The sequence below is a fragment of the Eumetopias jubatus genome, unplaced genomic scaffold, assembly GCF_037043125.1.
Source record: "Eumetopias jubatus isolate StellerSeaLion01/CBP00866 unplaced genomic scaffold, mEumJub1_p1.0 scaffold_7, whole genome shotgun sequence".
NCBI lineage: Eukaryota > Metazoa > Chordata > Mammalia > Carnivora > Otariidae > Eumetopias > Eumetopias jubatus.
This window is the reverse complement of record NW_028274813.1, coordinates 31,718,762-31,744,241: the sequence shown is the minus strand read 5'-3', so window position 1 is coordinate 31,744,241 and position 25,480 is coordinate 31,718,762. Positions and strand designations below refer to the sequence as shown.

The window sequence follows — 25,480 nt, the reverse complement described above, 5'->3', positions numbered from 1 at the left end:
TGAGTCTTTTAGATGAGAAAACCCAGGCTCAGAGAGGTTAAATAACATGCCTAAGGTACGTGAAGGGTCTGGCATACTAACTCCAACCTGTCTTAGTCTAGAAGATTCTCACGAGGTCACCTCTCACGAGGTCACACGTGATGATGCAGCTGAAGGGGACGGCTTGTGTGGAAATGCTTCAAGAAAACCAAAGGACATTATTTTTTTGGAGATCCCGGGGGGTAGGGAGGAAAGGGTTTTGGTTTCTGGTTTTCTTTTGGTACCAAAACACACTCGCTTGCACATTCCATTTGCTAATGCCTGACTGTTCATCGGTGTGTCCCCAGAGCCCAGAACAGTATCTGGTACACAGAGAGCATTCAGAGAATGAGCCTGGAGTAATGATGGTTGCTGAGTGGATGAGAGAAAAGAGAGGGAGGGAGGGAGGAAATAATCAAATACAAAGTAAAACTCAATCACAGGAACTCAGAGGAAGCCTTGAAAGCCCTGAGACTTTTGAGGGATGGCGGGGAAGCAAACTGGCCCCGTCCCAGTACCAACCCCTGTCCACTCCCATGGCAGGGTTGATCCGGTCCCGCGTTCGTGGGGCAGATGTGGCCACAGCTGCTGTGCTCACCTTTCTGGACAGCCACTGTGAAGTGAACACCGAGTGGCTACAGCCCATGCTGCAGCGGGTCAAGGAGGTGAGTCCCTCTGTCCCTGTGGGAGCTCCGTCCCTTGGGACGTGCCCACCACGTTCTTGGCATGAGGGTGCGTGAACAGTCATTAGCATTGGATAGGCAGAGTAGGAGCCTAAATGGTCGGCTTCCTACAGAGTGACATCATGTTAGTGAGCTTTCTCCTCTGAAAATGAAGGTAACTGTAGTATTTGTCTCACGGGGTTGTTGTGAGAATTCATGTGGATGTGGGCTTGGGTGAGCTGTAAAGCTCCTACTACCAGTGGTGGTGAGGTTTTGCTCCCGGGGGAGGCGGGTCCTGTGCAGGGGCAGGGGGCAGCTTGGGGTCAAGGCTGGGAAGCCTGAGAAGGAGGAAGGGGGTGTGGCCTTGTCAAGGACAGATGAGGACAGGGGGCCCCTAGCACGTGCCAGTGTTTCACCAGAAGGCGGAGGGTAGGACAGGTGGAGAGAAGGATGAAGTAATCACGGATCAACCATAAAAAGACAAATAACCCAACTTAAAAATGGGCAAAGGATTTGGATGAACATTTCTTCAAGGCAAATACACAAATGGCCAACAAGCACAGGAAAAGATGCTCAACATTTTTAAGCCTTGAGGGAAACGCAAGTCAAAACCACAGTCAGATACCACTTGATACCTACAGGATGGCTGTGACCAAAGGATGGACAGTGACAAGGGCTAGTGAGGGTGTGGAGAAGTGGGAGTCTTTTCACTCATTGCTGGTGAGAATGTAACATGGGGCAGCCGCTTTGGAAAACAGTCCTGCAGTTCCTCAAAAGCTTAAACACGGAGTTACCTGATGACCCTTCCACTGCTGGGTATATACCCAAGAGAAGTGGAAACACACTCCACACAAAAAATTGCACGGCAGCGTTCGGGGCAGTATCATTCAGAATAGCCAAAATGTGGAAAGAGCCCAAACGTCTGTCGATATAGCCATACAACAAAGTACTAGTCAGCCATAAAAAGGAGTGGAGTACTGATATGTGCAACAATGTGGATGAAAATGTTTCCCTAAGTGAAAGAAGCGGGTCACAAAAGGCCACGTGTTCTATGATTCCACTGATACGAGATGTCCAGAATAAAACAAAGCCCTAGAAACAGAAAGATGAATGGTTGTCAGGGGCTGGAGGGAGAGAGGATGGGGAGTGACCGCTAACAGGTACAGGGTTTCTTGTTGGGATGATGAAAATGTTCTGGAATTAGAAAGGGGTGATGGGTGCACAATCTTGTGAATATATTGTAAGCCACCAAATTTGTACACTTTTTTTTTTTTATTAGAGAGAATGAGAGATAGAGAGCACGAGAGGGAAGAGGGTCAGAGGGAGAAGCAGACTCCCCGCCGAGCAGGGAGCCCGATGCGGGACTCGATCCCGGGACTCCAGGATCATGACCTGAGCCGAAGGCAGTCGCTTAACCAATTGAGCCACCCAGGCGCCCCCAAATTTGTACACTTTCAAATGGTGAATTTTATCGCATGTCAATTACGGCTAATGAAATTGCTATAAAAAGGTGAATTATATCTCAGAACAAAAAAGTGTATAAAAAGGCAAAGGCGAGGCCCCCACCGAGCTCTGTGGGAAACCATGGGTGGTCTCCCCTGCTCTGCCTCCTCCCAGGCTTTCGTGGTCCTGAGAGGGGGTGTGAACTGAGGGGCAGAGCTGGGCTCCAAGTTGCAGACAAGAGGATTTTGAGGGTCAGCGCAGAGTGCAGGGGGAGAAGAGGCTCTGGTCTGGGTCCCTCTGTGGAGGGAGAGGCAAGAGAGGGCTGATGGCCATTGATAGTTTTGCATAGGGTGAACGACATAAGCCACCGACACCACTACTCTACCCCCGAATTTTTAGTAAAATTGACATTACCCACCAATGTTTTGGAGGTGGATTTGTGCCTAGGAGAGTGAAGGGAGTAATGAATCTGACCTTGAAGCAGATGTGGCATGAAAGAGTGACAGCCAGGTTGCATGGGGATGGCGGAGTCCCTGCCCTCACGCTGCTGGCGGTCCAGTTGGGAGGATGTACAAAGGTGGATGACAATTAATAAAACGATAGTTCAAACCAGCAACAGAAGAGCCACCTCAGACGGCATATGATTCAGTGCCCCAGGAATTGTCTGGACTGTAATTGTGAGAGCAGCTGAAAAGAGGAAGAAATCCTCAGCCTGCTGCAATCTGGCAGGGTTTCGCTGAGGAGGTGCGATCCCAGCAGGGCTCAGCATGATGTGAGGGGAAGAGGCTGGGAGAGCACTGTGCCCATGGGACCCAGGTGGAATCTTCCAGGAGCCTGGCTGTGGGGCTGCAGGACAGCTCCCAAGAACCTGCTGCATCCTGCAGAAAGGGCTGAGTGCCCCGTGGCTCGGAGAGAACTTCTGCCCACAGTCCAGGCAGCCGGGCCTTTCTTCACAGAGTCCTTGGCCTCACACCATCTCTCGTTCCCTGCCCTCCAGGACCACACCCGTGTGGTGAGCCCCATCATCGATGTCATCAGTCTGGATAACTTTGCCTACCTTGCTGCATCGGCTGATCTTCGTGGAGGTGGGTCTATCTCCCAGAGGAGGGGCTGTAGACTTGAAAGGGGCAGGCGAGGGCAGTCTCAAGCCTTGGTCTGGTGCTCTTCTGCCTAGCTGTGCCAGAGCGTCTCACACCACCCCTTACCTCCAGAAAATGGAAAGCCCTGGGGTTGGGGACAAAGCCCTCTGGCACAATCAGTGACAGAGTCACGCTAGTCTTGTGTCTTCCCCTCTGAGGCACAAGCCCTGACACATCCTTCCCAAAGGCTGCCAGCCCAGGGACCATGCCCACAGTCCTGGCAGAAAGACACGATAGGACAGTGTCGTGCATGAATTCCTGATATGTACACCTGGAGGTGGTCTGGGCCCGGGCTGTCTAATACAGTAACTATGAGCCACATATGGCTATTGAGCTCTTAAAATGTGACCAACCTGGATTGAGATGTGCTGTAAGTGGAAAATACACAGCAGGTTTCAAAGTCTTATTATGAAAGAATGTAAAATATCTCATCAGTAGTTTTTTATATTGATTACATGTTGAAATAATAACATTTTGTGTATTTTGCATTAAAAATATATTGTTCAAATTAATTTCATATGTTCTTTTTGATATGGCTACTAGAAAAATTTACATATGTAGCTTGAATTTCTGGCTTGCATCATATTTCTTTTGGACAGCTCTGGTCTAGACTTTTTAGCTGTGCTGTCCGATATAGTAGCCATATTTGGCTATTTATATTTAAATTACAATTAAATAAAATTCTAATTCACTTCCTAACTGGCACTAGCCACATTTCAAGTGCTCAATCACCCCATGTGGCTAGTGTCTACCATACTGGATAGTCAGTACAGATATAGAACATTTCCATCATTGCAGAAAGTTCTATTGGACAGGCTGCACTAGAGAATCTGTTGCTAGGAGCTAGTGGGCAGAGTGGTTTTCCTTTTTGGGGCCCAGACTTCCAAAAAATGGAAACAGCTATTACTTCGGTCTTGGAGTTGAGTGGGGTTCCGAAGAGAGCCAGGCATGTCTCCTTTGGGAAATCACCTCAGGCCCTTTGCACTTGCTGTTCTCCCAGCCTGGAATCCCATTTCCCCAGATATCTGCATGGATTAGTCCTTCATTCAGGTCAAATGTGACCTCTTTAGAGAGCCTTTCCTTTTTTTTTTTTTTAAGATTTTATTTATTTATTTATTTGAAAGAGAGAGAATGAGAGAGAGAGAGAGAGAGCACATGAGAGGTGGAAGGGTCAGAGGGAGAAGCAGACTCCCTGCTAAGCAGGGAGCCTGATGTGGGACTCGATCCCGGCACTCCAGGATCATGACCTGAGCCGAAGGCAGTCGCTTAACCAACTGAGCCACCCAGGCGCCCTGAGAGCCTTTCCTGACTACCATTACTAGAATAGTACAAACACCTCTCTTTTCTTTTTCTTTCTAGCACTTTTCACCTTTGACTAGCAGATTTTCGTTTTATTGATTTATTTTTGTAGTCTCTGTCCTACCCAGTAGATCAATGAGGGCAGGGACCTGTCTTGTTCTGAGTGGAGGAATGACTGCATGAATTGCCCAGGGCCCTCTGCGAGCTGGGCTCTGATCAAGGGAGACTGAGGGCTGCAGCAGCTCTGCCCTGAGCTCCGTCCTCACCCCACTCTGCCCCTTAGGATTTGACTGGAGCCTGCATTTCAAGTGGGAGCAGATCCCTCTTGAGCAGAAGATTGCCCGGACCGACCCCACCAAGCCCATAAGGTCAGTGCTGCCGCAGGCTCTGCAGAGACCCCTCCCTTCCTTGGGTCAGGGGGCCTGGGAGGCCACTGGGGGGGCCGTTTCAGTTGCTGCTGCTCCTGAGGGAGCACTATCTAAGTGCTGATTCGGTTCTGGGTCGCAGGGACAGAGAGGACAGAGGTCAGGGAGTTGCTGGATGTCCTGCCCCTGTGACTCTGCAAGCGGGGGATTCTGGGGCAAATGACCTGGGGTTCTGGGGCCATCTAGGGGGTTCCCAGCTTCTCCAGCTCATGGGTTGCCTCTTTCCTCTCCTTGCTCCCAGGACTCCTGTCATAGCTGGAGGAATCTTTGTGATCGACAAGTCCTGGTTTAACCACTTGGGAAAGTATGATGCCCAGATGGACATCTGGGGTGGAGAGAATTTTGGTAAGTTGGAAATAACAATAACAGTAACAACAATAATAGATAACCCTACTCGAGCGAATTCTATGCATAAGGCCCTGTTCTACACATGTATGCATTCGTTTAATCCTCGCAGCTCTCCGAGGTAAGTACTATTGTATTTCCATTTTACCAATAAAGAAACTGAGGCACAGAGAGGTTAAGTAATTGGTCCAGAGACACATAGCTAGTAAACAAAGATTTAGGTGGTCAGGGGGAGCCTGTGGTCACATGGTTAGACATGTGTGTGGAGGAACATACAGACTGTAACTGGGGCCACAGCTTTAACTACCACAGCTGATTCTCTTCCAGAAAAGCCAGGGGTGGGGGGTGTAGCGGAGTTTGGTGGTTAAATGTAAGAATGGGGGCAAATGGCCTGGGTGCAAGTCCTGGCCCTACCACCTACAAGCTGTTTGGCCCTGGGCAAGTTAAAGGCTCCCGAAGCCTCCATTTCCTCAAGAGGCTGGTATGAGTACCAAATAAGAGATGAGTTAAAACACGTGGCATGCTGCTGGCGGCCATTATCATTACTGACAGGGCTGGGGGATCCCTCTAGCTCCAGCAGGAAAGGGAAGAGCCCAGCGAGCTCCCAGGGTCATCAGCGAGGTTTGGTTAGATAAAGGCCTGCTACAGTGGATCAGCCGACATGGGTAATATAAGGGGCTTTACTAAAGAGACGGTCCACACGGTGTGGGCGAGATACAGGGAGCCGCAGGGAGAGCACAGTCCTGGGCTGGGCTGGTGACTGCTGTGAGGTGTGGCCACCCCTAGGTCTGAAAGACGGAGAGGGAGTGCTCCCTGACAGGAGCTGTGGTCTTGGGGCACCTGCAGCCAGCCCACAGCACCCAGGCAGAGGGTGTCGGGGGATAAATACCCACCCTCGCTCTCCCCCTCTCCGCTCTGACGGAGCCTGCCAGCCCGCAGGAAGGAAGCTAACAGTGCAGCCCACACGGTGAGGAGCAGGGCGAAGGATGGGGAGCGATCTGGGGGTCTTCTGTTCTTTGCAGAGCCCTTTGTTTCCTTCTTCATCCTCACCACGTTTCTTGCGAAGTAAATACGGCTGGTGGTATCTCACCCATTTGACAGGTGGGAAAACTGAGGTAGACGCTGCCTTCCAGATTTCAATCAGGAAGCTCCACATCTGACAGGTGTGCATAGTGCCCCAACCAGAGCCACTTCAGTGTTGTGAGGTGTGTTTTGTCAAAGCAAGAATTTGTCAAAGCAAGTTCTGTGTTTCTGAGAGGTGAGGAGCAGGTCTTTCTTCTCTCTCCCTGATTGGGACACAGATGAGCAGTGGGGCTTGGTTTTTTTTTTTTCTTAAAGATTTTATTTATTTATTTGAGAGAGACAGAGATAGCAAGAGAGCGTGAGTGGGGAGGGGAGGGGGAAGCAGGCTTCCCGCTGAGCAGGGATGCGAGGCTCGATTCCAGGACGCTGGGATCATGACCTGAGCTGAAGGCGGATGCTTAACGACTGAGCCACCCAGGCGCCCCAGCAGTGGGGCTTATAACAGGTCTGATCCTAACTCAAAACCAACTGGAGTGGAAACAGGCGTGGAATGTTCTCGCCTTTATAACTTACTCTTGGAAACCATTTGCAGACAGGCATTTGAAGAAGTAAAATCTGGGAACTGAGGTGCACTGACCCTTCCATCTGATCTTTCGCATGTTCTGGGCCCAAGTGACCTCCTGTGTGCCCTCAGTCTCAGCCTGAAGGGAGCTTTGGCAAAGCGGGCTTCCTGTACAGACTCAGAGGACTGGGAAACGAATGGTGTCTCCTGCATCCAGGAGCTTTTTTCTTTTTTCTTTTCTTTCTTTCTTTTTTTTTTTTTTTTTTTTACAGCTGGTGATTTACAGAGAAACAAGTAAATGATCAAATGTCTAACTTCAAATTGTGCCTGAGGCGAGGGCTCAGTGGTTGGGGAACTTGAAAGGTGAACCACAGAGTGTTTCTGGGAAGGGTTTTATTGCTTAGAAGAAAGTCAAAGAAATTTCTAAACTAGCCATGGTGCTCAGACATTCAGCTGCTGGGAGCAGTTTTGAGCCAGGAGAGCTCTGTTGCTGGTGGGTTTGGGCCTTTCATTTCATTCTTTTGTTGAAGGAAGGAAGATGCCTAAACTGAGACTCATTCCTGTGTCCCCTCAGAGAGCCCCAGAGGCCACTGTAAGTGGAGGCGGCCAATGTGAAAACCTTGGGGTTCCCGTTAGAGGTCCTTTTAAAAGGTAGTCAGATCATGTCGGTCCTCTGCTCACGACCCCGCAGGGACTCTGTCACATCACTGAGAGCAAAGCCCACAGTCTTCATGCCATCTGCCCTCCCCCCACGGCACACCCCCAGCTCTGCCCCCGTCTCCTGCCTCTCCCCTCCCCCCCGCCTCACTCCACCCCGCAGCCGCCTCCACCAGGCCTCCTTGCGGTCCCGGAACTTGCCGCCCACTCCAGCCTCTACAACTTTGTCCTTGCGGATCCTTCTGCCTGAAATGCTTCTCCCCCAAAAGCCACATGACTTGCTTCCTCCCCTCCTTCAGGTCTGAGCTCAAATGTCCCCTTTTGCTGGAGAACTTCCCAATCAGATTAAAACTGTAGCCCACCCCAGCTCCACTGGCGCCCTTCAGCCCCTTCCTGCTCTGTCTCCATTGCACTTAATACCATCGGATAGACGACGCATTTCACTCAGCTTCTTGTCAACTTACATCTTTGTTCCTTATTTTAGTGAGTTCCCATCACCTACCCGTGGGTGTGTAAGGATTCTAGAACAGTGTATGACACATAATTAGCAGGTGCCCAATAAAATTTTGCTGAATGAACTAAGGAGTTTGGTTCAAACAGTGCAGCTTGCTGGACAAAATGTGAACTTGACATTATAATTCTGCAAGAGTATTTGGGTGATCTTGGAGAGGTTACCATGTTTGAGCTTCCCAGTCCTGATTAAAAATATGGGGACGGGGCACCTGGCTGGCTCAGTTGGTAAAGCATGCGACTCTTGACCTCAGGGTCATGAGTTTGAGCCCCATGTTAGGCATGGAGCCTACTTAAAAAGAATAAATAATTTTCTTAAAAGTGAAAACAAACAAAACACGAGGATGATAATACCAGCTTCACATGCTTGCTGTGAGCATTAGACCTGGGTTATAGAGCATGGCACATGTTAAGGGCTCAGTAAATGGGTGACAGTTACTGCTCGCGACCGTGTTGTGGGTAATGCCAAGAACAGTATGGACAGGGCAGGCTGGTGGGATGAAGTGGCTTATTAGTGTAACCAAGTTAGTCTGGTAGAAATGGAACCAGAATGCAGCTCTTCTGTCCCCCAGGTCTGCCCCTAGTTCTAAATCTCACTTGCTGACCCAGCTGCAGAGCTCTTCCCAGGAGAAGGGACACAAGCCTGGCAGTCTGCAGGCCGACCTAGGGAAGCCCATCAACATGGCCAGCCCTGCTATGGCACGTGTCCAGCCCTGGCCCCTGGCCCACGTCTGGAAGCTGTCTGCCGCACACAGGCTGGACGAGGTGGGCGTTAGTCACTGGGGGGTGGGGGGGTGGGCCCCGATGAGCTGCGCCAGGTGAGAACCCCCAGGCCTGGCCAGGGACCACGAGTGTCTGTACGGCCAGCTGGGGAGTAGGAAGAGGGACCGAGGCTGGAACTCATGAGAAAATGGTCTTTTTTTTTTTTTAATTAAAAACAAAACAAAACAAACAAAAAACAAGGGTTGTGTATTTTCTGGGACAGGAAGGAGGTGTTTTAATGTCACAGGGTGTCTGTCCAACTGTAGGGTTCATATGAAAGGGTAATCAGAAGAGATTATGAGAGGTTCAGCCAGCCACCACGGTGGGTCCTTGCCAGAAGTGACAATAGTTGAGTGGAGAACAGAGCGGGCCATTTGTGATGGCCCCCTCTAGGAAGCAGAATGGCTACTTGCATCTCCCTGCCCTTCAGTCGCTCACAGTCCTGCAGAAGCTCATTCAGCATCCCCACCACTATCAAAAGGAAGCATGTCTCAAGAGGGCCAGTGATAGCCTGTAAATGGAGACCTCCTGTGCCAAGAGGGAGGTCTGGAGCCAGAAAGACACCAGCTGGAGAGGCCTGTGGCCCGGTTGGCAGCTGGTATTCCAGCCTCGTGGATTCCCAGAGCTGACCGATGAGCAAATGCCTTCTTCCTTAACAATGTCTGGATGGGGCTTTCTAGTTGGAGGCTGGAAATGATGCTGCATTTGATTCAATTTTCCTTCTCCTCATGGCCTTGGTGTTGCTTCAGTGCTTTCCCCACTGCTCTTCCAGGGCTCAGATGCGGGCAGTGTGTAAGGGGTTGGCAATGGAGGGTATGTGTGTGTGTGGGGGGGTATGTGCATGGTGTGTGTGGGGTGGGGTGTGTGGGAGGGATGTGTGTGGAGGGGGTGTGGTGTGTGCGTGTGTATGTGGTGTGTGTGTAGAGGAGGTGTATGTGGAGGATGTGTGTGTGTGTGTGTGTGTGTAGAGGAGGTGTACGTGGAGGGTATGTGTGTGTGTGTGTGGTATGTGTGTGGAGGGTGTATATGTGTGTGTGGTGTGTGTGTAGGAGATGTGTGTGAAGGGGTGTGTGTGGTGTGTGTATGTGGTATGTGTGTATGTGGTGTGTAGGTAGGAGATGTGTGTGGAGGGGTGTATGTGTGTAGAGATGTGTGTGGAGGGGTGTGTGTGGTGTGTGTGTGTGGTGTGTGTGTAGGAGATGTGTGTGGAGGGGTATGTGTGGTGTGTGTGTGTATGTGGTATGTGTGTATGTGGTGTGTATGTAGGAGATGTGTGTGGAGGGGTGTGTGTGTGTGTAGGAGATGTGTGTGGAGGGGTGTGTGTGGTGTGTGTGTGTATGTGTGTATAAGTGGTATGCGTGTGTGTGGTGTGTGTGTAGGAGATGTGTGTGGAGGGGTGTGTGTGGTGTGTGTGTGTGGTACGTGTGGAGGGGGTTGTGTGGGGCGGGGTGTATATGAAGGGTGTGTGTATGTGGTGTATATGGCGAGGGTGTGTGTGGGGTGAGTTGGGGATTGGGGTGTGTGGAGGGGGCGTGTGTGGTGGGGGGCAGGGGTGTGCACATTCATGGAGTGAACATTCAGGAGCGTGTGCAAGGATGGGCACGTCCCATGTAGATGGGCCCAGGAACCCTGAGCCCCGCCTGTGCCTCCAAGGAGACACCAGGGGTGAAGGCGAGGAAGCATAGCTCCTTCCCACCTTCACTCGGGGGGGACTTGCCAGAGGCTCTTCCCTCCTGACGGCCCCCATCTCCTGCAGAGCTCTCCTTCAGGGTGTGGATGTGCGGTGGGAGCTTGGAGATCGTGCCCTGCAGCCGGGTGGGCCACGTCTTCAGGAAACGGCATCCCTACAACTTCCCTGAGGGCAATGCCCTCACCTACATCAGGTAGGTCACAATGCAAAGAGCACCAGGCTAGGAGCCAGGACACCTAGGTCCTAGACCCCACCAACCCTGTCGGTTACTCCTCCGGCTTTGGGCAGCTGCACCCCCTTTCTGGGCCTCAGTTTCCCCATTTGTTCCTGCCAGTTCTGGGATTCCAGGTACCTTGAGGGGTGGGAGGGTGAAATGGAGAGTGTTGGCACCAGACCTCCCTTGTCTTGACTCTCTCTGTCCATGAGCTTCTTGGAAAACCGGCCCAATCACTAACTGGACTATCTGGACCCTCCACTCACTGGACCCCAGGTTCTGGTCACGGATGCCATGTCCTGAGCCTGACTTGTTCAGCATCTGCCCATCCATGTCCCCAGCCACAGGGTGCGCTTGGCCCTAGGGTCCAGCCATCACCCACGCTCCTGGTGGGGGTGGAAGGGGAAGAGGGTCCCGAGCACCCCCTTTGAGGACAGTTCTTTTGCTTGTCAGGCCCACGCTTCCTTGTTTGCCACAGTGGCTCCCCAGTCTAGCTAATTGAATGGCTTATTATTTCGGTTTGCTTCCCCCACCCCATTTTTTTTTTTTGTAATTATAAAAGTAATATATGTTCACTGTAAAATGCAAAAACTGTACCAGTATATATTACATATACACATCTGGACGTATATGTGTTTTTACCCTTTATATCATATACAGAGGAACAAGCAAAAGTCCCTTTTACCCAGCCTGACTCTTACCCCACTTGTCTCTCCAAAAGTAGCTACTGTGACTATCGATTTCTGGTCTATCATTTCAGGCCTTTTAACTCCCTTTTCATATATGCAGTTCATGTAGAGAGAAGCACACACACCATAACTTTGTGTTTTTACATAAATGGGGTCACGCTGTGTATTCTGCCTGCAGCTTGCTTTTCTGCCCCTCTACCCTAAGTGGTAGACATCCTTCTGTGCCAGTGCGTACCACGGCCTGTACTCCATCATATAAGGGTAGGGGCCATTATTCCTCTATTGATGGGCATTCAGGTCTTCACCCTTGTTTTAGTAAACAAATATTTGGTCCATGTCCCTTTTGCCCACATGCAAGCATTTTGGCAGAATAGAGTCCTCCAGTGCAGTGTAAAGCTCATGTAAAGACAATGAGCTGATGGATGTTAATGGATCGTACTCATTTATACCACCCCAAATCATATTACTTTGCATACATTCCCAAGATTCTCATCACCCTGGACTGCACAGAGCTGATCTTGATCCTAACTCTATCACCTCCCTGGTGACTTTATTTTATTCCTTCTTCCCCTTTTAGGAACACCAAGCGCACTGCAGAGGTGTGGATGGATGAATACAAGCAGTATTACTATGAGGCCCGGCCCTCGGCCATCGGGAAGGCCTTTGGCAGGTGGGCACACCCCCCCACCCCCCCGCCGCCAGCCCTGTTTGCCTCCCTCCACCCGCGTTAGCACAACCAGAACAAAACACAAAATGGTGTGGACGCCAGGAAAGCACGCACAGTCTCCTTGGTAACTGAGCCCCTCCCCGCTGGACTCTTGGGCGTGGGGGGTTCTGGTAGGATACGCAATGTGAGACAGGACTGGGTCCTTGAGGAGCACACAGCCTTGAGGTTGTTTCTGGGAGAAACAACCAGAGAAGGCTTGCTGCTGAAGATGAGCTGCCCGCTCACCAGCTGCCTGCAGGGAGAAGGACAGCTGTGGGAGTAGTCAGGGCCAGGCTGCCTGCAGAAAACCCTTGGGGTTTGGCCGCCACCCCCTGCTGTTCAAAATACGCCTGGGACCTGTTAGCCTGTTTTCCTGTCCTGGGCTGGTATGACGACAGTCTAGTTAAGCATTTTCAAAATGTAGATTGGTTATGAAATCAATTTCATGGGTCGTGACCGGCATTTAAAAAAAAATGATAGAGAACGCGATAGATTGGAACAGAGCGAATAGAAAAGAACAGTTGATTGCAGTTAAAGCTAAGTATTGTTTGGTGAAATTTCTTTCAGTCATATGTGTATGTGTGTAGCTATATATGCACATGGGAATACTCGACCACAATGTAAGATACATTTATTTCTTAAGATTGTGGTCAGAAGGGCGCCTGGGTGGCTCAGTTGGTTAAGCGACTGCCTTCGGCTCAGGTCATGATCCTGGAGTCCCGGGATCGAGTCCCGCGTCGGGCTCCCTGCTCAGCAGGGAGTCTGCTTCTCCCTCTGACCCTCCCCTCTCATGTGCTCTCTCTCTCTCTCTCTTTTTCTCTCTGTCTCAAATAAATAAATAAAATCTTTTAAAAAAAAGATTGTGGTCGGAAGACTAAAAACATTAGTGATCATCTCTGAATATTCTTCCCTCTGTTTATTCATATCTATATCCCTTTAAAAAAAAAAGCTACATCTCTGACTATTTCTTTTCATGGTGAACTAACCTTTACTGAAGACCTACCCTGTGCTAGGCTCTTATGTTCTCTTAATTCATTTGATTCTCTGAAAACCTTCTGGGATAGGTGGTCATGTTTACTGGTGGAGAAACTGAGGCTCAGAGAGACGGTGGGGGGTCATCTGTCAGTGGCCATTCCCGTCAGGGTAGCTGAGGACACTGGGGAGGTCAAACTGGCGTCCACAGGCACATCAGAGGGTTCTCATTTACCAAAATTCCTGAAAGGCCTTTAAAGTGTGCTTTTCTTGTTAGATTCTTTCTGCTAAAATTGGAAGGCAAGAAAGGAAAACTTAAAGCTCTGCTTAAGGACCAGCTAGGGGTGTGCTGAGGTCTCAAGGTGTGAGAAGCCAGAGTCAAGCAGGGCCCCGGTGGGCTGCACTGATCCTGGAAGGTGAGCAGGAATTTGAGGAAAGAAATGAGGAATGGCCAGGAGACCTGGGGTGATCTTGCAGGTCAGAGAAGGATTTGCGGCAGGTGGCCACGGCTGGAGGGCAGGCTGGGACAGCTCCTCTCGGAAAGAGGGGACCAGTCTCCTGGGGCTTCTTCCTTGTGCCCACTTGCCAAAGCCTGAGCCTTCCCTTCTCTTCCAGTGTAGCCACGCGGATCGAGCAGAGGAAGAAGATGAACTGCAAGTCCTTCCGCTGGTACCTGGATAACGTCTACCCAGAGCTCACGTGAGTGCAGCCCTCAGCTTGTGCATCTGGCCTGGGTGGGGGGCCACCCTGAGATCTCCCCATCTTGGGCAGTCTGGTTCTTTCTAGCTGTCGGCGTTGAATCTTCAGGTGAAGGCTCTGGGGGGAATGGGAAGGAGTTAAAAGTGAGATGTGGCAGGAACCAAACTTTTAACAGACTGGGTCATAGAGCCAGGAATGGGCATTTTCCCCATAGGAAGACAACGCTGCATTATGTAGCAAAAGCCGCAGAAATAAAGACTCATCCCTTTTGACTCTGTTCTCTCCCTTCTGGGAGTTTATCCTCTGGAAATAAAGCAACCAAAGCAAAAAACTATTGACAAGAGATGTTCATTCAGTGTAGACTTCTCTGCTGCTGTGAAAAATCTAGAGATAACTAGTAGTAAGGGGTGGGTTTAGTGAATCTCAACACGTGGATCCAAACAAATATTACGCGTCCATTACGATTGCAATCATAAAGCCATGCAAAGCCATGGGGAAACGTTTGCTCTGACAAACTGGAAGCGGGATGAAGAAGGGGTGTGAGCTGGGGGTGAGGCTGCATCTGCGTGTGCGCGCGAGCTCCCGGGCTGGGGGTGAGGGTGCATCCGCGTGTGCGCGCGTGAGCTCCGGGGCGCGGGGGGTGAGGCTGCATCCGCGTGTGCGCGCGTGAGCTCCGGGGCGGGGGGTGAGGCTGCATCTGCGTGTGCGCGCGTGAGCTCCCGGCCTAAGGCTGGCGCAGGGCAGTGAGGCTTCCTTTTTTCTCATTTCAAAATCCTTTTTATCCACATGGCTCCTGGCCTCCCCTCCTCAGGTCTTGACTCAAATGTCCCCTTTCGGGGGTGGGGGGAGGGCGCCTCCCCAGTCTCTGTTTGCAGAGCACCCCCCTACCCCAGCATCCCCAGTTCCACGCTCGCCATCCAGCGCCTATGTGGTCAGTTCATTTCGTTATTGCCCCCCCCCCCACGTGACAGTAAGCTCCATGAGGGTAGAGGTGCGGATCTGCTTTGTTTGCTGTTTGATCTCCGGCCCCTAGAACAGGGCCTGTCCCAAAACGGGCACTCGATAAATATCTTTAACTGAATAAATTGCATAGTCAATAAGCCTCAATAGTAATAACTTGGAAATTAGCATTCTCCTTTCAATAGCTGTCACCTTAGGGAACGGGTTATTCCATCACTGGCAGCTCTCTCCCAAAGATGGTGCTGAGGCTTTCCAGAACACTCCACCCCTCAGAGCCTGCATGTCCTGGAAAAAGGCAAATCTCTGTTCTTTGAGGGTGGCTTTGGTTTTTGGAAAACAGCCATAGTTAGGTTGTCACCAAGTCCAGTGAAGAAGGCGATTCCTCTCAGATAAGGTGATCCTGGGTCCCTGATAGAGCATGACCAGGACTGAAACAAGTATCAAGAGTAAACTGATTCTGGGAGGGAGTTTCAAGGAATTTCGAAACAATTTAAGCAACATCAGCATCCTTGAAAAGAGTTAGCGGCCTGGATGAACCAGCTCCCCAGATGATGGCTGTGGAGGGAAAGAACATTAACTTATAAAAGTATAATAAATGGACCACTTTCTCCAGTGGCCACTTTTAAAGGGATAGTTTCATTCAGACGTGTCATTTCTGAGGGAAAAAGCAGCCGTTTCTTTTCATCCTGTCGGAGTTCAGGCAACATTGGGACGGAGACCCAGGTTCTAGGCCTCAGGCAGAAGCTGGGCTGCCTGTGGGAGGCACCAGGGAGGACCAGGAATATGTCTCTCCTCTCCACACCCAATCTGCATGCACAGTGTCCCATGTCATCCCCTGAGGACCGAAAGGAAAGAGTATTTTATACCTATCAGAAACCTGGATCCATCACAAGACAGGAGAGTGGATGTAACCAGCTATGTGAAATGAGGAGCATGAATCGTCTTCCGTTTGTTCTGGCACTGTCCAGAGGTTTTAAAAAACTATCTTTTGTCCGTAAGATAGAAACTGTGCACCTCATTCCTGTCCAGGTTGCTCATCCCCAGTCTGCTCTTCAAGTTCTGCCTCAGTTCTCGGGGTGAGGGGCCAGCAGTGACTCAGGTCGTTGGTTAGGAAGGACATCTGTATGCCAAGCTTTCCTCCAAACAGGGGTTCCTAATGGTTGGCCCCCACTTGCAGACGGTCAGTGGGGAGACTGAGGAGGCTAAGGGAGAGGTCCCTGCTTTCCTAGGCCTGCCTGTAGTCCCAGGACAGCTCTGTCCACCACAGATCAGAGGTCTGCAGCTGGCCTCAACAACCACTGATCTAGTACTTTTAGTAGGACGGTCAGGAACAGTGCAAGCCGTGCACACCACATTTGCCAGGGTGCTAACCACACAGTGGGTATTGTCCATTTATTATAACACTTCCTAGGAGATGGCAGTAAAAGTCTCCTAACAAAACCAGTATATCATGACAGTTTTCTTTTTTTTTCTTTTTTTTTTTTTTTAAAGATTTATTTATTTATTTTGAGACAGTGAGAATGAGAGAAAGAGAGTACATGAGAGCGAGGAGGGTCAGAGGGAGAAGCAGGCCCTTCGCCGAGCAGGGAGCCCGATGCGGGACTCGATCCCGGGACTCCAGGATCATGACCTGAGCCGAAGGCAGTTGCTTAACCAACTGAGCCACCCAGGCGCCCCTATCATGACAGTTTTCTAACAGATGGAAGTAAAATGTCTTGAGGAAGGGATGCGTTTGCTGTTTCTACAGAGGCATCGGTAAGGGCTAATGGCAGCCCCGCTGGGAGGAGGCCCACGGAGAGGGAAGCAGATGCAGATGTAGCGGAGCCGGCTCAGCCAGGAAGCCGGGGAGGGTGGTGGAGACGACCATCCCAGTGGCCCCCGGGTCTGGGGCCACACAGACACCTCACGAGCCACATCCAGTTTGGAGATTGTTGCCGAAGCCCCGCATCTCCCCCATAAGCATAAGTGGGCAGGCCTTTGTGCCAATGACTGTGGCCACACATGGACAGTGCCCACCTCCGTGCTGAAAGCTGACCACCCTGAACATCTCCCTCAGGACAGGGGGCAGGGAGAGAAAACATACAGAAGGATCTGGAACAGCCTGGGCTGCATTCCTGAGCCGGCTAAGGGGCCTCAGCAGGTGTCTCATCCCCATAGAGAGGGACAATAGAACAGGCTGCCTCTGGATGAAGCAGAGGGGGTGGACTCTGCATCCCAACACCCTCGCCTCTGGGTAGAGGTTACAAATTCAAATCCTACAGTGATCAGATGGGTGAGGCAAACCAATCTCGTGGGCAACAATGAGGCACAAGGGAGTTGTGGGGACCATGGCCAACTGGGATGCAAAAGCCCTTCCCCCCAGGCGCAGCACGACCACGTGTTAGTGCCTTGAGTGCCTCGCTGGAAGGCGAGCTCAGTGGGGCCTGATCTTCCCATTTTCTCAAAAGAAGCTGGATCCAGATTTCTTTGTGTAACCTTCAGATTTTTAATATTGCCAATTAGCTAAAAACAACGACGACCACACCATGCAGGTCAGACAAAATGTGTTTGAGGCTGGAGCCTCCCCCGGCCCCTGAATCAGAGGGCTCCCATTGACACCCTCTGGCAGGGCCCACCCCGATCCCAGGACAGAGAGACAGGAACGAGCAAAGAGCTTGAGGAATGCCATGCTCCCGCTGGCTCAGGGTTGTGTGGAAACTCGGACTCATGGAGGGCCTGGGTGGGAGAGTGACTCAGAGGCTGATCTGGGTACCCAGGACCTGGGGGCCCTGACTCCCAGCCCTTATTCTGCCTCTCTCTTCTGCTCCCAGCCCGTATCTGTGCTAGCTACTGGGAATAGAATGGCCCCCTTTCTGCCCTGGGGCCCATCTGCCCTGGAGTCCGCGGGGATTATGCCAAAGCTCTCCTTTCCAGTGCCAAGCCTCAGAAAACCTGGAAGCAAGAGTCAGGATGAGGGGTGGAGAAGGGCTGGGCCTCAGGGAGCAATCCGGGGTCTTGGCTACGGACTGTCCAGCCTCTAGGCGAGGCCTAGTTGGGGCATATCATGGTCTCTGCTCAGGGTCAAGATAGGAAAGACGACATCTGATCCAAAGGAAAGGAGGATGGGGCGCCTGGCTGGCGTAGTCAATAGAGCATGTGACTCTTGATCTCGGGGTTATGAGTTCAAGCCCATGTTGGGTGTAGAGATTACTTAAAAAATAAAAACATATGTATTTTTTTCAAAGGAAAGGAGGATAGACAGGAGGAGAGAGGAAGCAGGTGAAGGAAGTGGGAGAGAGAAGGGGAAGGAAAGGAAGTAGAAGAAGCAGTGTTAGTGATTGGCAGGAGGGGAGAGGCATCCAGAGGAGAAGGAGAGGGATAAAGGAGGAGTAAGGAGGAGCAGAGAGCCTACGGGGCCGGGGCCGGGAGGGGAGCACTGCTTATAGGGGCCTTTCTCTCTGGGGAGGGGCTTGGCGCGGTTGGCCCTTCCCACAAAGGGGAGGTGGTCCTTTTGTTCATAGCTTCAACCACCTGTGTGTTAGGGGATCATAGGGGGCATTTTATTATTGATCATAGTCATTATTATTGTTATTATATTACTATTTTTATTAAACTTCCCTCTACTGACAAGTTGGAGGCAAAATAAGTATCTCTTCAAATGCCATATTCCCAGGAGGGATTGATCCTGATGCTCTGTGAGGCAATAAGAAACCAATAAAGATGACCTTATAAGCTAAAAAAATGTGTTTGGGGCCATATTCAGCTTGGGGGCCAGCAGTTTTCAACCTGTGGTCTAGAATTATGCAAACTCTCAAGAGGGGCCTGGAGGGGTACACACTCCTTCCAGGAGTGTGCAAGAGAAAGTGAAGATGTCTTCCCAAGGCTCTGTGAGAGTGGGTCATGGTTGGGGGTTCTGGGGGCTTCCAGTCAGCCTTGAGGAAGGAAGACCTGGTTTGGTTGAGATCAAAGAATGCCAGAAGTGTTATGATGCCCCCGCTCCCCAGCCCACCTAGGTTCTCTTTGGACAGAGGTAACAAGAGGTGGTTAAGATTAGGCACATGGGGGCACCTGGGTGGCTCAGTCATTAAGCGTCTGCCTTCGGCTCAGGTCATGATCCCAGGGTCCTGGGATGGAGCCCCACATCGGGCTCCCTGCTTGGAGGAGAGCCTGCTTTTCCCTCTCCCACTCCCCCTGCTTGTGTTCCCTCTCTCGCTGTGTCTCTCTCTGTCAAATAAATAAATATTTAGGCACAATAAATATAAGATTAGGCACATGACCAGACTCTGAGCCCCATCATGCCGTGGGGACATAACCCAAGAGGGTGTATGACCTTCTAAACCCAAGAATACAAGCCTGCATCAGCTGGGGCCAGCAGCCTCCTTGGGTTTATTACCCACAAAATAAGACAATGTGTCGTGTGTGTGTGTGTGTGTGTGTGTGTGTGTGTGTGTGTGTGTGTGTGAGAGAGGGAGAGAGAGAGATGTGTGTCTAAGCATATTTTAAATAATAATAAGCATTATTTAAAAAAATATAAATTTTTAAATAATATTTTGAAACACCTGTTTTATTTAACAGTATGTTATAAACATTTTTCCATGCTATCAGATACTCGTTTGGAGTCATTTTTAATGGCTATGGGGCTTTCCATCCTACAGATGAATCAGTATTTATTTAGCCCATCCCCTGTTGTTGGATATCTATTTTTTCAGTATAACCAATCACTCGGCAAACATCCAAAATTATTGCCGCAAGATAACAAATTTCCAGAAGTAGGACTGAGATTGTTAGGTCAAATGTATGCACATTATTTTTTGTGTGCTTTTTATTATTGAAATACAACTGACATACAATGTTGTATTCATTTCAGGTGTACAACATAGTGATTCAACAATCCTCTACATTATGCAGTGCTCCCCATGATAAGTGTAGTCACCACCTGTCACCGTACGACGTTATTACAATATTATTGACTATGTTCCCTATGCTGGACTTTTCATCTCTGTGACTTATTTTATAACTGGAAGTTTGTACCTCTTAACCCCTTTTATCTATGTGTGCACATTTTTAAAGCTTTGGGTACATAAAGCCACATTGCCCTCCAGAACTGTTGGGCCAATTTATGCTCCCACCCATAGAGTATGAGAAGATCTGCTCCCATAGCTATTGCCAACACTGGGGATTGATATTGATTGGTGTTGATATAATATGATATATATGATATATTTTATATAAGCAAATATGTAGAAATAATACATATTTATTACATATTATATGTTATGCACATATGTATCGTAAACAGTGGTAACTCTCTAATATGTATTTCTTTAATCATTAGTGAGATTGAACACATTTTCCTATTTGTGGGTTTGAAATTTATCTCTCCAAAGTGACCTTTTCCCTGTCATTTTGAGATGTCCTATCGAGTCCATACTTAGACCCCAGTCTCTCCCCAGGTTTTCTTCTCTCTAGACTGGGGAGCCTTGGCCTTCTGGTCTGAGTTCTTTTCCCAGGGTCCTCCCAGGCTTGGCCTCCAGGGCTGCCCCTAGGGCTCAGACCCGGTGGGGTGAGGCTCAGTCTTCCCAGAGGCATCCTGCTCTTTCCCCGTCCCTGCCCCTGCTGGCTAGGGCTGCTCCCAGGGCCCCTTCCCGTGAGACTGAGACCACGAGCACGGTGCCCGGGGAGCTGACCGAGCACTGCCTCTGGCTGAGGGGTGAGTAAGCCTAGAGAGGGCAGAGGACAAGCCTGAACCACTCCATTTTCTCTCAGAGTCCCCGTGAAGGAAGTGCTCCCCGGCATCATTAAGCAAGGGGTTAATTGCTTAGAATCCCAGGGCCAGGACTCAGCTGGGAACTTCCTGCTTGGAATGGGCATCTGCAGAGGGTCTGCCAAGAACCCCCCAGCACCCCAGGTAAGCTGCTTAGGGCCTCGAGGTCAGAATCAGGAGGGGGAAAGGAGCCTGGGTCATTGTCCAGGAGTGGCGGAGGGGGAAAGGAGCCTGGGTCATTGTCCAGGAGTGGGGGAGGGGGCTTCCCTTGGCTCATTCTCATTTTCTCTCTGCTTACACCCTCCACAAACCCGCTCTCCCAGGAACGTGTACGTGTACACTGTCCCCTCACGCTGCTCCTTGGGTCTGCTTCTGCCACATTCTCGTCCCTTTTCCCACCTGTCCCACAGTTGCCCTCGGGGCACCACCCACTTTCTCCTTGCTGAGGGAGAAATGTTACCCAGACGGCACCCGGTTCTCTCCTGGGATGCAGCTGTGGTCAGCGTGTATCACGGACAGCAGGGCATCCAAGACTCCTGTGTGTATGTGCGTGTGCCACATATGAGGGTCACTGCACTCATGCCACAAGAGCAGGTCGTAGAGATCCCCTAGCTGCCCTGGTCCTGCACCCTGTCTCTCCCAGTCCCCCCACCTTGGCATCCCTTGGTACATCCTTGGTTGCCCTCCAGCCAGCTCCAGCTATGCTGCCCCCCATCCTTTTATTATGAAAACTTTCAAACATACAGAAAAGTTGAAAGAACAGTACAGTGAATACCCATATACTCACTCTTGTTATTTGTAGAAAATTCTGCCAACATACACGGTATTTGTTTTATAACCTGCCTACCCTCCTCCCCATCCCTCACCGCACACTTGGACTCGGCCCTTCACGTCCCTGTCTTCTAGGCGTGGCTGTTCAGCGACCATCTCATCCAGCAGCAGGGGAAGTGCCTGACTGCAGCCTCCACGTCCATCACCCCAGGCTCCCTGGTCCTACTGCAGGGGTGCAACCTGAGAGAAGGCAGGCAGGTGAGTCTCCTCACCCCCCGGGGATGTGCAGGCTGAGTGGCAGCTCCTGGCACAGGAGCCCTGGGTTGAAACAGATGGACTCAAATAAGCCCTCCAGAGTGAGGATCCCTCCAAGTCAGCGGCGAGGTCAAGTCTGTTGTGCTCATGAGGAAGCACTTCTTCAAGTAAATATGGTTACATGTCCGTCCTGCCAGCCTGTGGGTGACACGAGGACAGGGGCTATCTTGTGTCCCTAGCCCCCGACAACCACCGCAGCCAAACTTGAGCTGCCTTTTACCAAGAGCCAGTGATAGGAGTTTTACACAGACCATCTCATCTTATCCTCGTGCAACCCAGGGGTTTGGGCCCTCGTCCCCTCCCCATTTTACAGGTGAGTCAACCGAGGCTTGCTGAATTTAAGAAACAGGTGTCAGATAAAACACAGCTGGGAAGGGGTAGAGCCGAGATTCAAACCCAGGTCAGTGTGACCCCTAAGCCCACGGTCTTAACCCAGAACATAGTAGGTGCTCGGTAAGTATTTCTTGTCTGTGGCTGCCGGGAAAGTGAGACCCAGACACACCGATTTCCAAGCTGGCACGACAGCCTCCCATGAGCACTACCTTTTCCATTTGTCAAACACTCAGCCGCCCTGTCTCCATGAATCCTGGGAGACAGGCCAGGCCCTCTGGCCGAGGAAGAAACTGATGTTCCGAGAGAGGACATCACTTGCCCAGGGTCAGCATCAGCCAGTGGCAGAGTCAGCTCAGCTCCCTTCTGGGGGGGGGGGGAGGGGGGGGGAGCCGCTCTGCCCGAGGGATGGAACACAAAGGCCAGAGGTCTCCTCCAGCCCTTCCCCTGCCCACACACCCCGGTAGCCGTCCCTGTGCCTGACCCTGGCCGGCCGGCGGGACGGTGCAGGGCCGAGGAGAGCGCCTGGCCTTTCCTCCCACCCTTTTCCTGTTTGCCTGGGTCAGCTCTTTCTTTAGGGATGACTGGCAATTGGCTACACCATTCTGGAAAAGCAGCCAGATCCCCTCCCTCCAGCCTCTGAGTGCGTGCATGCGTGTGTGTGTGTGTGTGTGTGTGTGTGTGTGTGTGTGTGTGTGAATTGTGTGCCAGGATCTGCTTGCTGGCCCTGTTGGACACTTCTGAGGTGTTTCTGATTGGCAGAGGAAGTTTGTCCTGCTACCTCCGCCCCTGCCCTGCAGTGAGGGATGTCCTCAGGCTCTTCTTCACTGGGGGCAGCAGACCTCTCCAAGGGTCAGGCTTTGAGCCCCCAGGAAGTAGCTCCTGGGGGAGCCACCACTCACTTAATTCTCTCGAGCTCTGTCTAATCTGCTCCTGCAAGTCCTGCCAGGTCCCCAGCGGCACCCTGGCCCCCGGGCCCTCTCCTCCCAGAGAATAGGATGAGTGGGTCTCCCACTGCTGGTGCCTTCTCAAAGCTAGGCCTTGCTTCTTGGTCTCCCTTTGGCTTCCACGGCCACTGGGCATCATGGATCCGAGAGGCTTTGTGTCCTGGAGCCAGTGGGATGTAGTCGGCAGACCCCAGCCCCGCCACCCCTCACCTCTCTGAGCCTCAGTCTCCTTCCTGCCTGCCTTGCAAGGTGCCTGCAGGAACGGAGGCTGAGGAGATAGGAGGGTGCCATGAGAGTACTGTTTCTCTGTCCAGGCCCAGGCCTGAGTGGCCGGGAGAGTGCTCGATGGCATGGGTGAGAAGTGAGAATCCTGTGGTTCAGGGAGCACCTGCAGCAATCGGGTGATCTCTTCACTCATCCGTGCATTCACCCTTCATAAATACCACTGCGTTGGGCCCCTGCCTGTTCTCAGGAAGGTAGGGCTCCTGTTGGCCACAGGCAGAAAGGAGGACGGGGTCCAGCGATGCCCAGGGCGGGGGAGCATGGCCAGCCTCTCAGCCCTTCTCCTGAGTGTTCCAAAGGACACCACCTTCCTCCACCCAGGCATCTCCAAATGTTCCACGGGAACACCTCTTTTCCCCTTCCTCAAGCCCGGCAAAGAGGAGGCTCAGGAGGAGATTGTGATGGGGACCCCAGGCCTCCCACCATCCTGCTGGTCTTATTCCTCATCGCTGCAGACATAGTGGCTGGATCCCCCTTACAGTCCTTGGTCACCTGCTGCCTGGTTACAGGCCAGGCCGGAAGCTCAGAGCTGTGGGGAGAGAAAATCTTGTTTGAAGAAGCAAAAGACGCACTAAGCCAGGACCCGCAGACTCAATGTGCCAGCAGGGAGGGATGGGGTGTGCTGCAGGGGTGGGGTGTGCTGTCCTGGGCAGGATCTTGGTAAATGGAGAGCAAGAGCCCCACTTCTCAGCCCCAACTGCTCCAGGCCGTATAAGAAACTGGCCCATGTCTAAAGGGAAGGTAGAGACGCAGATTTTCATGTGACAAGGAAGCCAAATTTTATTTTATTTTCTTTTAAGATTTTTTTTTTTTTTAATTTGACAGAGAGAGACACAGTGAGAGAGGGAACACCAGCAGGGGGAGTGGGAGAGGGAGAAGCAGGCTTCCTGCGGAGCAGGGGGCCCGATGTGGGGCTCGATCCCAGGACCCCGGGACCATGACCCGAGCCGAAGGCAGGCGCTTAACGACTGAGCCACGCAGGTGCCCCACGAAGCCACATTTTAAACAGATACTGTGCAGGCCAAACAAAATACAGCCCCGGGTCAGATTCGTTCAGCCCATGGGCCTCTGATCTTCCTTCTGCTGGACTATGGAAGCAGGAGTGCCTCAGAAGGGAAGGGGTTTAAGACTGCGTGTGGGGTTGGGGAGCTCTTATGTAGGGGACATAGTCTGCTTTAAGTGAGGGGGGTATCCGAGGGGTATTCAGGCCACTTACATTGATGTGAATTATTATGATTGTTAATTATTGTTTTCTCCCCCGTCCTCCCTGCCAGAGATGGAGGAGAAAAGCCTCTTTCATCCAGCACTCAGTCAGCGGCCTCTGCCTGGAGGCCAAGCCCGCCCAGCTGGTGACCAGCAAGTGCCAGGCCGACGCCCCCGCCCAGCAGTGGCAGCTATCGCCGCACACATGACGGTAGCCTGGGGCCTCCCGTACCTTTTGCATGAGACTTTGGGACTGGAAGCGGGTTAGGGTGGGGGAGTGTAAAGCAGGCCGTCCCCATCTCCTCACATTTCCGCCGGAATCATCAGCAAACACCCCTGCCACGACACACAGCTCCCCAAAGCTTGTTCAGGGCGGGCACAGGGGGGCAGGCCCTGATGCTCCGGCTGCCAGCCCGGCCCTGCCCCAGAAGAGGAGACGGGCAGGATGCTGGACTGCTGCTGGGTGGAGCCTGGGCAGCCCACCCCCCGGCCCTTTGTCCCCTTCCCTTCACCCTCCCAGGGCCCCTGCTGGGTCACAGGGCCTAGCTGTGGGGCCGGCACGAAGGGACAATGTGGGCAGCATGGATGGGGAGGCTGAGGGCCCGCCGAGGGGGTGCAGCATGAAGGCAGATGGAGAACAAGAAGGAGGTGAGAAGCTCTGTGGCCTGTCCCAGGCGGGTGCTGGGTTGAGCGTGGGAGGGATAGGATCTGGAGCAAAGGATGGGTAATTTGCAGAAGGACATGGATGGAAAAGCAGCAGAGCCCCAAAAGAATCAGTCTCTTCCGGACAACCCATAGTTCTTCCCAAGCTGTGTCAGTCCCCGCGCATCGCGCCCAGCGCTCTGGCCTCCACGTTCCTAGCAAGAGGCTGCAACGGGGTCTTCAGGGGCAGCCTTGGGACCCAGTTTATTAAACAGATCCCGCTTCCGTTTGGCCATGTGTCAGGCCAAGACCCCTTTCCTTGGGCCTAAAGACCAGCTGGTGCCCTGTCTGCTCTGCCCGGGCCCGTGGTGATGACCCTGTGTGGGCGGGCAACCACCATGCACCCTGGAGCAGCCCCATCCTCGTTCAGACTTTGGCTCCTGCCTTCTCAAAAGCCTTTGTCTCCGTAAAT

General features: G+C 51.8%; 1 protein-coding gene across 1 annotated transcript in view; it reads left to right on the top strand.

The window, feature by feature from the left end:
• Positions 1-24,771, top strand: part of GALNT16 (polypeptide N-acetylgalactosaminyltransferase 16) — an 88,518-nt gene extending 63,747 nt beyond the window's left edge. The window contains exons 6-15 of the mRNA XM_088025030.1: positions 562-683; positions 3,121-3,208; positions 4,845-4,929; positions 5,228-5,331; positions 10,602-10,728; positions 12,016-12,108; positions 13,732-13,815; positions 20,521-20,662; positions 21,425-21,547; positions 24,438-24,771. Coding sequence (XP_087881156.1) covers positions 562-683; positions 3,121-3,208; positions 4,845-4,929; positions 5,228-5,331; positions 10,602-10,728; positions 12,016-12,108; positions 13,732-13,815; positions 20,521-20,662; positions 21,425-21,547; positions 24,438-24,575 — 1,106 coding nt within the window. The 3' untranslated portion in view covers positions 24,576-24,771. The remainder of the gene's footprint in view (positions 1-561; positions 684-3,120; positions 3,209-4,844; positions 4,930-5,227; positions 5,332-10,601; positions 10,729-12,015; positions 12,109-13,731; positions 13,816-20,520; positions 20,663-21,424; positions 21,548-24,437) is intronic.
• Positions 24,772-25,480: the final 709 nt, after the last annotated feature.